At 48.5% G+C, this 13,120-nt stretch overlaps 1 protein-coding gene across 1 annotated transcript in view; it reads right to left on the bottom strand.

Annotated features, from left to right (window-relative positions):
* Positions 1 to 13,120, bottom strand: part of XPO7 (exportin 7) — a 48,127-nt gene that overhangs the window by 7,649 nt on the left and 27,358 nt on the right. Inside the window, exons 10-21 of the mRNA XM_054088863.1 lie at positions 12,516 to 12,662; positions 11,286 to 11,458; positions 9,479 to 9,672; positions 8,323 to 8,428; positions 6,715 to 6,850; positions 5,697 to 5,770; positions 4,198 to 4,278; positions 3,646 to 3,709; positions 2,425 to 2,533; positions 1,892 to 1,998; positions 1,332 to 1,420; positions 98 to 205 (exon numbers count right to left, since the gene is read on the bottom strand). Coding sequence (XP_053944838.1) covers positions 98 to 205; positions 1,332 to 1,420; positions 1,892 to 1,998; positions 2,425 to 2,533; positions 3,646 to 3,709; positions 4,198 to 4,278; positions 5,697 to 5,770; positions 6,715 to 6,850; positions 8,323 to 8,428; positions 9,479 to 9,672; positions 11,286 to 11,458; positions 12,516 to 12,662 — 1,388 coding nt within the window. The remainder of the gene's footprint in view (positions 1 to 97; positions 206 to 1,331; positions 1,421 to 1,891; positions 1,999 to 2,424; positions 2,534 to 3,645; positions 3,710 to 4,197; positions 4,279 to 5,696; positions 5,771 to 6,714; positions 6,851 to 8,322; positions 8,429 to 9,478; positions 9,673 to 11,285; positions 11,459 to 12,515; positions 12,663 to 13,120) is intronic.

Genomic DNA, 13,120 nt, shown 5'->3' on the forward strand with positions numbered 1-13,120 from the left:
AGAAACAGAGAAAACAACCAGGCACCAACATCCCCCTGAAGGCTGAAGAAGCAAACGGACAAACTCTTGCTGGTTTTCAGCTGCCGAGGGTTCATACCTGTTATGTACCAGCTCAGCCATCAGTTTGAGGACAGGCGTAGTGCAGGCCGGGTCATGGTACCAGAGTTCAATTGCCCGCTGCAGGATGGGCATATAGGATGGGTAGCTGCGAGGGGAGAGCTAAGGAGCTTTGCTGCTTTGCATACAGCACCTCTCCAATGAGGAGAGGCTGAGAGAGTTGGGGTTGTTCAGCCTGGAGAAGAGAAGGCTCTAGGGAGTCCTCAGAGCAGCTTCCAGTACTGAAAGGAGCTCCAGGAAAGCTGGAGAGAGGCTCTTGATCAGGGAGGGCAGGGACAGAATGAGGAGGAATGGATTTTAGGCTGAAAGAGGGGAGATCTTAGAAAGAAATATTTTGCTGGGGTTGTGGGGGGAGGCCCTGGCTCAGGCTGACCAGAGCAGTGGTGTCTGCCCCATCCCTGGAGGTGTTGAAGGCCAGGTTGGATGGGGCTTGGAGCAGCCTGGTCTGGTTTAAAGATGACCCTGCTCCTGCAGGGATGTTGGACTGGATGACCTGCAAGGGTCCCTTCTAAATCAAAGTCTATGATTCTTAAAATGGTCACAGCTTCTGCCAAAAGGTGTGTTTCGTGTACTGCCCCCAAACATTGCAGAGCAGCTCACTTAACAAGGTTAACCAGAGATGCTGCTTGCTGCAGTCTGCTTTATCACAGAAAAAATTAATTAAAACACCCCCTTACGTCTGTTGAAGGAGTTGCATATACACTTCTTCTACTCGACCAACCAGAACTAAAGAGGTTTTGAATGAAAGGGAAGACAGACACAAAGATCTGCCAGTGCAACACAGAGCTGACCTTCACAGGCAAAGAGAAATCGAGAGCCCAGACACCGTGCTCTTTGAGCAGCTATGCTCTCAGCGAGTGGACAAAGATATCGACTGCTGTTGGCTCTGGTTAAGCAAGAGGAAAAGCTTTTGTTGCTGCTGAGATGCATGCATCCCATTAAAAGCCTTTGTGCTTTACAGGTCAAATCTCTTTAGGTCCATTTGGAAAAACCCCAACAGTTCAGTTTTGAGCAGATTGCTGGGTTGATGTGGTTGCAGACAGACCATGTCAAATCTATTTTAGGGCTTCGAGACAGGACACCAAGTACTACAAACGTGAAGAGAAACTCCAGTCAGGATTTGGCAGGGAAAATAGGGCGTTTGGAAGCAGTCAGCCACAGTTCTCCCCTCTGGTGGACAGGATGACTCAAGTTTTGGGGCCTCAGAAGGATACATCCACTCAAACAGCATCATGAAGCTGGTCTTGGCATTGAATGCAAAGGCTATTCCCCTCAAATCTCTCACCAGGCCAACCAAAGTTCTCTGCATTGCAAAAGAATACGTATGTTAAAACATAGCATACACATGGATCTCTCCCTCCCTGAGTCCACCAGCCTGCTTCCCTTCTTCCCACCCCAACAGCGATATAGCCTTTCTGTGCTAGGCTGCCAGTCAGAGGTTGGGCAGTTCTTCCTTTCCAGGGCCAGAAGCTTCTTTAATTTGAGTCAGTTCAGTGGCTGTACCAGACTATTTCATTCCCAGCAGAAGGAAAGCTGGCAGAGGATCACTGCTTGAATTACAAACGATGCCTAGATTCCAAGGAATACAGGGACACCGCTGCTTCCCCATGTTCTGAAAGAGAAGCAGCCATCACTCCAGCATCTACTTGCCTTGTTTGGAGAGGGGAATGCTTCTCACCCTGCAGGAGTTACCTGTTCTCTCCTGTCTGAACTGAAAATGCCCAAGCTCCACTAAGGGAAACGAGGATAACAGGGGAGGTCCTGCCCAACTTACTTTTGCCTCTTGTTCATTGAAAGTATTTGTGCTGAACATCTGTGCCACAGTCTCAAAGGCAGCGGTGAGGGGAAGCATGAACTGCTCGTACTGATCCTCATCTTCCCCTGAAAGGAAAAATAGGAAATCAGGAGGAAATAGGTTGCACATCCCTGAAGTTCTGCCTAGGATAGGCATTCAGACACTGCTCATCCATAGAGCCGGAGGCAGAGACCACAGGTTTCCAGACTGGTGATGCATTACTGCCAAAATCTAACTTTCAGATAAGGCTTAGAACAAGCTCTGCCACATCAGGAAAACATTTGCAATGCTATGAAGGAAAAAATCAGCCCCAGCCTTGGTGGTGTGCACCTCTGGGACCCTGCAACATGGCAACAAAGCCATTCTTGAGCTTCTTTCCCCTCATTTTTCTTATCCCATTTGTCTTTTCCAGTGTCCTCCCCGGGAGGAGCTCTGCAGGATGCAGGATATCAGAGAGCCCAGCATCTAAACGACAGGATTCTGCTCTCTTTCTCAGGAAAAGGCGTTATTACCTAAATCCACCATGAGAAGACGCCCAAGTGCAGTGTAGAACGTAGTCCGACATCTCATGTCAGTCAGGTTGGACTGATTGTTAATGCCCAAAAAGGAAAAGTGCTCACTCTGCAAACAAAAGAGAAGGGTTAAAGGGGAATGACGACCACCTTGAATGGGCTCCTGTCTCACGGGCCGAGGACCCCCGAAGATCCCTTGGTCCCCTGTCTAATTCTCAGCCCGTGTGAGGATGAGGAGCACTGTGCTGCGTGGTTATCTCAATAACCAGACATCTCAGAGAAGGAGCCACCAGAGGGCAACAGGCACTGCACCTGCACACCCTGAAGCAGTGTCCTATCTGCTGGCAAAGATGCCAGCACTATCATCTTTCATCTTGGAATTCCCCAGGACCAGATTAACAAGGAAGTTTTGCTTTGCCTCCAGAGCAAGAGAGAGAAGCAATCTGCCCACCCATTACTCATAGGGACCCAAGAAGGCTGCTGAAAACCTGCTGTCAGCAGATAGATTCACAGTTACCCTGCTTGTAGTCTCTACCAAAACAGCAGCTCTGGACAACGCAGTCTGAAATCAGCTCCTGGACGTGGGATAGCTGCAAAATATCCCCTAGCTCAAGGAATAACAGCGCCTAGCTCGATTAGTCAATGCAAACCTCCTGGATGCGGTGCTGGGAGTTCTAGCACTACAGCATCAGAGCATTGAGTGACCGCACGCTCCCAGAGGCAAGTTAGGAATCTGATACTTTGCTGCTGCCTTCTAGTTGCTCCTTCTAACATCTTTGATTTCAAGCCACATCCCAGATCTGCAGAGGGAGCACCATATCGGCAGTGACCATGGAATGAGGCTGCAAGTGACAGCACTTCCTCCACACCAGCACTTTTGGAATGAAAGCTGGGGCACGAAAGTGCTGTCATACTTGGCTTTAAGCTGCACAAACACTGCTCATACCAGCAGTATCAGCTGTCTCCTCATTTCACTTTGGAGATGTGTCTTTAGTGGAGACTAGAGACCTCCACAGGAACCATTCAGGGATGATATAATTGTAGCCCGTAAATCAAAGGTCCGGCTTTAACCAAAGAGCGATAGAGCACAGATCACATTTTCTAGAGGCTCATCCAGTAGATGGAAGCATCTGAGAGACTGTTTAAACTTCCAAAGTGTCTCCAAAGCACAACAGCAGATGGAGGAGTTTACTGTGAGAAGCAGAAGGTAAAAGCACTCACCGTGTGATTGTTCAGCATGAACTGTACGGCGCTCAGCTTTACCAGCTTTCTGACACTGCTGTACGTAAAGCAGGTGTTAAGGAAGTGGCAGAGCCAGCAGAAAACTTCTTGCAATGCTTGCAAAGCACTTTCCAGCTGTAAACTGGAAGGGGACCCACACCTGTGATTCAATACGTTCCAGGCTCCCTTCCATTTGTTTCAAGAGCAACCAAGTTGCATAACTCTATTGTCAAAACCCGCAGTGACCATTTATATTTACTGTCAGGAAGAACAAGTAGAAGGTCATAAGACAGTGACTATAGGTAAGTTAATTGTAGGTAATTATGATCCAAAATAATACCCCCGTTCTTACAATATGATAGATATCTACTGCGATTCAACAGCTAGATAAGACGTTGCCCCAGCCCGGACGCTCTGCTCTTTGAGCTACTCAAAGGATGAAGCAGTGCAGGAATCTGTTACACACAGAACGCTCCTGTTCCAGTCAAGCATCTGGGTCGCTCTTTCCCCATCCTGAGGTTTGAGCATCCTGCGCTCTTCGGAAAAGGATATCCAATGGAGAGGTCATTGAGTAGCTGCAGTGTCTTGGAGGTGATCGGCTCGCATCGACCCCAGTACTTCAAGTTGGTGATGCTAGGGAAGAGGACAACAGGGATGGATCAGAGGGGTTTGTTCGTCTTCCCCTTCGCTGTGTGGCGGATTCTTCCAGTTCAAAAATCACCCAACATCATCAGCTCCACCCTCCACCGAAACCACAGACATCACAAGCCACAAAATATTGGTATAAAATCACTGTACTTACATTTGGTTGACTAGAAAATTATCCTTCAGATAATCTTCACTACTTGGGTCCCAAGCTACACTGGCCCATACCCAGGCCCTTGGAATTCTGTGGCACTCCAGGGCTGGTTTCTGCAGCAAGGGTAAGAGAATTCTGCGGCAGTGACTACATGCAGACGTATGCAATTCTGCACCTGCACCATCCACTGTCAGCTGCAGAATTCTAGTAGCCCTTGCTTCTTCCAGGAGAGCCATTTCACCCCTTGGGAATGCTGTACAGCTGGGACTAGGGTAGGCAAGGCCCCGTGTGCTTAAAGCTGGGGACAATGCTAAAGAAGTTGAGCTAGAAGCTGCATGTCACCAGCTGTGTGGCACTGGGCATCAGCACTGGAGCTACGGAATTGTTTCAAAATCATGGAATGGTTTGGGTTGGAAGGGACCTTAAAGCTCATCCAGCTTCAATCCTCTGCCATGGTCAGGGGCGCCTTCCACTGGATCCAGTTGCTCCAAGCCCCATCCAACTTGGACTTGAACACCTCCAGGGATGGGGCAGCCACCACTGCTCTGGGCAACCTGGGCCAGGGCCTCACTACCCTCACCATGAAGAATTTCTTCCTAATGTCTAATCTAACTCTTCCCCCTTCTAATCTAAACATGTCAAAAAAGCCAGTCGACAGGTTGGGTCCAGAGGAGAGCTGCCATGGAACAGGCCAAAAAGGCTGCCTACCCGGGTGGAAGAGTTTGAAGAGAAGGACTTTTTCTGTTCTGGTACTGAGCAGCACAACTTCCCAAGAAACCCTCTGAATTATGGAATGGTTTGGGTTGGAAGGGACTGCAAAGCCCATCCAGTTCCAACCCCCCACCATGGGCAGGGACACCTTCCACGAAGCAGCAGTTCTCCCCCCACAGAGCTTTCGTGGCTGGTGAATGCCAACAGTAAAGTGATGGAGCACGAGTGCTTCAGGCTGTCCCCTCTCTGACTTTGGTTTTGCTAAGCAGGCACTGGAAAAAGCATCCATGATCCTGGCCTATGGCTTATTTTAATGTCTCCATAGCCCAGGTTAGAATCCATAATAAAATATGGATTCTAATGATGGATAAATCAGTTCTGGAAACTGTGTGCGACTTAAGCCCTGAAAAAAGCTGTAATTCTCTCAAGGAGCAAGATGTTACTAGCTTTAGACTGACCAACACTCCCTCATACTCCAGGTTTTTGTTACACCTTTAAATGAGCCCTGGAATTTCTGATGCCTACAAGCAGGAACACTTACATTTTTCCTATGAAGACGCTGAGGACCATGGTCTCATCATTCAGCCCCAGGACCTCTGAGAGACGGCGGTACAGCTGGAGGGGAAGAAATAACACTTGATTTAAGTGGGGAGGGGGAAAAAAGAACAATGCTTTAAAAGCTGTCAACAAAACAAGCAATGATCGAAGACTGTTCTGCCTTTGTGGCAGACACGCGTGGGAGGGTGAGTGCTCTGGGCTCTCCCAGATCAGTCAAACAACACACAGAGATGCTTGCGATGTGATTCAGAACAACGCTTGCCCTAATCCTTGCCACCTCCTTTCTGTCTCTAGTCACAGCAGGTTTTGATACTGCACACAGAAGCCAGAGCACTTGTTTTTCCTAGGGAAAGGGGACATGGCAACTCCTGCACCTATGCGCAGTATCCTAGTGAGCCTGTCTGGAACTCTAAACCCCTTGTCACAACTGCTCTGAAGTCAGAGAGAGAGGGCGACAGAAGGTCATAAGTTACTGGAAAAGAAGAGGATCTATTTCTAGAGTAAGATACTCCCCTTCTTTACATTTGTTTAGATTTAAAGAAGGTATTTTGCATCTCGAAAGCCTCACCAAGGTATTCAAAGCCCAGTGCATCTACAGTTGCTTTGTGATGAAGAGAACGGATACTTATCTTCACCTCAGAGCCAAGGAAGCAAGGCACAGATACTAAACTCGGGCTCCTCACAGGTGTATGAGGTGTGCGACTCACACGCTTTCACAGGCACAAAGGCTAAAGGGACTGGAGTCACAACAGAAACTAGGCAGATAACGAAAGTGAACCCCAGCCTCCAGTTGTAGGATATAGTCACAGTCACTGCCTCCTTCCCGACGCACATGGTATTTCAGGAACAGGTCAGGGTTTGCAGTGTTAATACTGGGCAGAAAATACATCAGACAGGTCTCAAACAGAGCAAACGAGTAATGCTGCTTGCTGTCATTTAAACAGGGAAGCTATTCCTGGGCTTCCTATCACCAGAGAGACAGAGTCAAGGGGACTGATTACCTTGGAAGACTTCTGCACCTGATCTCCGATATAGATCTTCCGGAACTGCTCAAAGAAGCTGAGCATGGCGAGCTCCAGCTTCTCATTCCCAGCCTGCGCCAGACGGGAGTCCGTCAGGTTCATCAACTGCAACACTCTAGAGAGACGTAGGAAAAAAACGCATTGGGAATTCTGACACGTGGTGGTGTTTTCAGGCCTTTCCTGTATTTATTTTCTGTGGGCGTAGTCATTTTGGGTAAAGAACTGACAAAACTGATTAACAAAACACTGACTACAGCACATTCCTGTGCAAGGCTTCCACATCCCTTAGAATCATAGAATGGTTTGGGTTGGAAGGGACCTCAAAACCCATCCAGTTTTAACAACCTGCCATGGGCAGGGACACCTCCCACTGGATCAAGGGCTCCAAGCCCCATCTGACCTGGCCTTGAACATCTCCACGTATGGGGCAGCCACCACTGCTCTGGGCAACCTGGGCCAGGGCCTCCCCACCCTCACAGCAAAATATTTCCTCCTAAGATCTCATCTCAATCTTCCCTCTTGCAGCTTAAAAGAGCACCCCTTAAACCAGGGATGCAAGGCCTTAGCGTTCATTTGCTCCAGGGTGCATTTGGGTGCTTTAGTGCACTCACCCAGTGACAGGTCCATCATTCTCAAAACTACTTTAGAAACCACTACCTCTAAATGACCCTTGCACTTGAGTTTGGCTTTCATTGTGAGTCCTGCAGAAACAGTGCCATGATCTGGGCGCCGATTCAGTAAGAAGACCTTGCTGGCAAGGAAGGATTTTAGGGTAACACAGAGGCAGAAGAACAGGGGGCTAAAAGCAGTGATATTTTTGGGGGCAAGTGCCACAAAACACAGAGTGGGCATGAAGATGAAATGTAAATAGACTTCCGTGAACATCTATCACATACACTGGCACTAAAAGAGCTGAAATGTATACGGGGTCTCACCGTTTCCTCTCCAGTAGCCCATCAGCTATGTAGGAATCCAGCACTTGATGTTATCTATCAGCTCACCGACAGCCCAGCTTCCATAAATTCACTGTATAGCTCCCTTTTGTACCCTAGCTTTGAGCAGAGCAGTTCGGCTCTGGACTAGAAGGCATGCACTGTGATGCATGAGTAGGAAACTACCTGTTCTCACATCCTTCAAATAAAGCTTGTGCTGCACAAGATTTACAGTCCCAAAAATCAAGGATGTGTCAGATGACATAAGGTTTTAGCAGGTAAAGAATTGCAATATTCACAGAGTGTTTATGGACAAAACACACTCTTGATTATTAGCAAGGAAAAGACCTCTCCCTCACCCCAGCAAAGAACCACTGCACACTTAATTTGGCTCCAACACCTGCATTTAAGCCTGGTCAATTCCCTTCTTCCATGCTCTTCCCCTCTCATTCTCTTTATTTTATCTTGGATTTCTCTATTTAGCCAAGCCATAGCAGAACTTTGCTGCCTGGCTCCCGTTAGTGCCGCCAATCCCTTCCTTCAAGATGGCCAATTCCAAGGGGAAAAAGGGAAGACCATGGTGGCAGCTTCATAACAACAATTCTTTTGTTGACTTCAAGAGTGGTGCAAGCTAGAAAAGAGTCAGCATCCCTACCGACAAACCAACTCGCCATCCATCGCATCCTGCTCATCCGTGCTGGCAAACGAGACCCTACCGCCAATCACCGCCCCGATAATATAGACGAGCCACGTCAGGCGCCCTGAAACCAACAGAGGACATCAGAACTGAGCACGTTACATGGAGGAAGCTGAGGAGATTTGCTTTTTATTTTGGCAAAGACAGGATCGACAAGGAGAATCTTTCTGCTTTAGTGCCCATCTACATCCAATTACTCAATTTTCCACTTGGTGGAGAACAGGCACAACTTGAAAAGAAACGAGAATACTGGGTCTGCCTGGAAGGCTTTAATTATTTAAAGCTACTCCACTGCAGAAAGCTACTTGTAAAATTGCATTTTGTTTATTTAAACACGTGCAGATGCCATCAGGCAGCATTTTATCCTTTCAAAGCACATGTGGTCAGTGGAGAAGTCAACACGATAGACAGTTTTGCCCTCACCAAAGTACTGTGTTCGATCAGATAGTGCTGTACCAGAAGGAAGAGGAACAGTTTCCATACCAACTCATCCACAAAAGGGGAAGCCGAGATGTTGTTAGAGAGGGAGCACAACACAGCTACACCCAAGCCTCCAAAGGAATTGCTTCTTTATGACCACTGTTAAGCAATTCCTAAACCAACCAGCTGTGCAGGTACAAAACCTCCACGGTGAACCCACCCAGCGCTGCGGACAGGCACCCTCCATCAGGCAGCGGCACCAGCTGAAAACCCTGCTCCCAGTTCCTCACTCCCAACCACCAACTAGAGGTTTCACCACATAACCAGCAAGGAGGTTCAAGTAAGCACTCCCTGTCCTGTGTTGGATAAAAGAGGGATGGGGCAGCAGTGCTGCCTGCTGTGGGATGGGCGAACACCCTTGGAACTTGTCTCTAAAAGACCGGGCAAGGAGATGCACTAAATTCCTCCCACAAAAGGCATGGAGTCAGTTGTGGGACAGCAATATCTTCAGCCCGCGCTGCTGTGTGCATTGGGACTGTTGGTCCACAGCCAAAAAGGTTCTGCATCTATGGACACCTCCCCAAGAGAAAGTCTATGAGATCTGCCTCCCAAATGGATGGATTTCCCAGGAAGGCAGGCTTCTGAAACGCTGCTTTTGGAGAAAGAGCAACCTCAGCTCGCCAAACCCACTTACCTTCCTGTACAGCCACGTCCATGGGGCTGGCAGTGGCACTCTGCAGCAACTCCTGATAGGACTGGGCCGACTGGTCGAAGAGCTGCACGAGCAGAGCACAGGTCTTCTCATATTCACACCGGCCGATGGTGGAAAGCTGATCCAGCTGCTGTTGCACCAGGCCAGTGTCATCCAGTGGATCCTCCAAACCATCCCTAAGCAGCAAAAAAACAGATTAGAAAAGGAGTTAAAAATGCAGAATCGTAGAAACATGGAATGGTTTGGGTTGGAAGGGACCTCAAAGCCCATTCAGTTCCACCCCCTGCCATGGACAGGGACACCTCCCACTGGATCAGGGGCTCCAAGCCCCATCCACCTGGCTTTGAGCACCTCCAGGGATGGAGCAGCCACCACTGCTCTGGGCAACCTGGGCCAGGGCCTCTCCACCCTCACAGCAAAATATTTCTCCCTAAGATCTCATCTCAATCTCCCCTCTTTCAGCCCAAAACCATTCCCCCTCATTCCATCCCTGCACTCCTTGATCAAGCGCCCCTCCCCAGCTTTCCTGAAGCCCCTTTCAGTACTGGAAGTTGCTCCAAGGTCTCCTCACAGCCTTCTCTGAACAACCCCAATTCTCTGCTTGGCCTCGTATGGGATGTGCTCCAGAACCTCAGATCATCTCCGTGGCCTTCTCTGGACTCGCTCCAACAGCTCCATGTCCTTTCTGTGCTGAGGACTCCAGATCTGGACACAGGCTCCAGGTGGGGTCTCACCAGAGCGAAGCAGAGGGGCAGAACCCCTTCCCTCCCTGCTGGTCCCACTGCTCTGGATGCAGCCCAGGACACAGTTGACTTTCTGGGCTGTGAATGCACACTGCTTGCTCGTGTTGAGCTTTTCCTCTGTCAGAGGACACAGAGGCAGCCTAGCCCCTAACGTAAGCTTATTTCTACCAGGTAGTTTCCGTCTCTACTATCCGTCACAATGGAGAGCTACGCAGACCGATGTAATCATCTGAGCGATACTGCAGCCATAAATCAGCAGAAGAGCAGTGGTTCAGGTGGAAAGGCCATCAGGATCTGGAATGAGTAAGCTCTCCTTACGCCTTTCACATCAATCCAGGTCTTTGAACAGAATATGCAGTGCCCAGAACAAGGTCTCTGTCTGGTTGCCTTTGCATAAGCAAGCTTTCCAGCTTTCTCAATGGTTTAGTTGCCTTTTCCTCTAAATACACTAACCTCAACTATAAGTTTACTGTGAGCTCCAGAACTAGCTAAACCTGCTGTTCCTCCCCTGCATCACTGGATACTTAGAAAGGGATAAGCTCACCAGTCTTCCTCAAGAGGCATTATTTTTCTATACACAAACATTTGTTTTTATTAAATACAAACACACAAGGTGGAATTTATCCCACAGAAATTCGGGCACTGCAACAGAGTCTTGTACGCTGTCCCTACACTCAAAGGAAGGGGAGAAAAAAGATACATTTAGGCAGAGATCTTAAAATTAAGTGAATCACACTGCTACGATGGCAACTCAGAGCACACGCTGTGCTGTAGACACCCATAGTGTGTCGGAGACCATGCAGATTGATCTCAGCCATCTGAGATGGAGCAAGGCCTAAAAAACCCAGCTTAAAAAATATCTCTTTTTACAAAAGACAGAATATACTATTCAGGTAAATCTCCCTTAGAAATGCTCGGGCGACTCAAACCCTCCTGCAGCCATGCCCAGGTCTAAAAGAAAACTCGAAAGACACACATGCTAGAGCCTCCCATGTTAGACTCTAGTGCTGATGAGCAGAAGCACTGCCTTCTCCCTGCTTTCTCACCTTAAGATGATGTGCACAGACTCCAGCCTGGATGTGATGTAAGCTTTTGTGACTTCTGGGGTGTAGGTTTCGAGCATGTGAGGCTCTGTGGCTTTAACGTAGGGCACTGACGCAGCCAGTCGCTGCCACAGGCTTAGGAGATAGTGAACGCTGTTGGGAGCAAACTCCCAGTGCTACCAAGAGACAAGGGAAAGAAAAGGACAGGAAATCAGTGAGATACGGCTTTGGTTGCCATACCATGACTACTTTGCCTCATATAGCACTGGATAGAACAACATCTAAAGGTGTTAAGGATCTGGCTGCCAACTTCAACGATGAATTTCAGTCCATACCTGAGTTCACAGAATGCTTCCGGTTGGAAAAGACCTTCAAGATCATTGAGTTCAACCATTGATCCAGCCCTGCTAAGGCTGCCACCAGACCATGTCCCCAACTATGACATCCATTTGTCTTTTACACACCTCCACGGATGGTGACTAAACCCCTTCCCTGGGCAGCCTCTTCCAATGCTTGACAACCCCTTCAGGAAAGAAATTCCTCCTAAAATCCAATCTAAATCTCCCCTGGCTCATCTTGAGGTCATTTCCCCTTGTCTTGTCACTGGCTACCAGAGACAGGAGCCCAGCATCCACCCCACCACAACCTCCTTTTAGGCAGTTGTAGAGAGCGATGAGGTCTTCCCTTAGCCTCCTCTTCTCTGGACTAAACCACCCCAGCTCCCTCAACCAGTCCTCATAAGGTTTGTGCTAAACCCATCACCAGCTTTGGTGTCCTTCTCTGGACATATTCCAGCACCCCAATGTCCTGGGATCCAAAACTGAAGCCAGGATTCAGTGAGCATCACCAGCATTCAGTAAAGACTAAAAGATAATCCCGAGTTCCCAGGCTTGCAATCCCTGCAACTGCATTTTAATAGCAAAGGGAAACATAATTCTAAAAATAAGCCTTATTTAACAAGGGTTTTCTCTCCCCCCTTGCTAGGACACGGAAAGGGAGGCATAGCAACCCTGCCTTCCCCCGCACACTGCTCCTGCTCCATTCAGCAGGAATTGAGAGAGTAACCAACGCTAGCGCTGCAAGGTTCTGTCACAGAGTCTGCAGGGGGAGGCGGTAAAAATAACCCTCAGCGAATTCTGGAGCAAAGAACAGACAAAGAGGGTTATAATTTTGTTTCAAGAGAAGACAAGGGGCATATATACCCAATCAAGGGGAAGCAAAAGCATGTGGTACCTGCAGACTGGTGACAGTGAAGTTGGCAATGAGTCGGATGACCTCGGGGTAGTTCTCCACCTTCACCAGCTCTCCCAGTTGGTAATTGCTTTTCAACCGGGCCAGCAATCGGCAGAACTCATGGTAGTTGTTTGGGTCTGACAAACTCTGAGAAGGAAAAAAGGACCGAGAAATGGCACCACTTCACAACATGAAGCAATCAGCTACGACAGGTGCAGATTTATGGTGGAATGGTAGGAAAAGGAGAAGAGCAGCAAAGTGCTGCATCCTTTTCCCCAGTGCTGCAAGCTGGATGTGTACGTTAGAATTTTTGGTGAAGAAGAACCTTAGAATTATAGGAAGGTTTGGACTGCAAGGGACCTTTGCAGTCATAGAGGCCAACCCCAGGCAGGAGCAGTGACATCTTTAACCAGATCAGGTTGCTCAGAGCTCAATTCAAACTGGCCTTGAATACCTACAGGGATGGGACCTCCACTACCTCTCTGGGCAAGCTGGGCCAGGGCCTCCCCACACTCATTGTAAACAATTTCGTCCTTATATCCAGTCTAAAGCAGCCCCCTCCTTAGTTTAAAACCATTGCTCCTTGTCCTGTCACAGTAAGCCTC

Source organism: Cuculus canorus, chromosome 26 (assembly GCF_017976375.1).
Source record: "Cuculus canorus isolate bCucCan1 chromosome 26, bCucCan1.pri, whole genome shotgun sequence".
Taxonomy (NCBI): domain Eukaryota; kingdom Metazoa; phylum Chordata; class Aves; order Cuculiformes; family Cuculidae; genus Cuculus; species Cuculus canorus.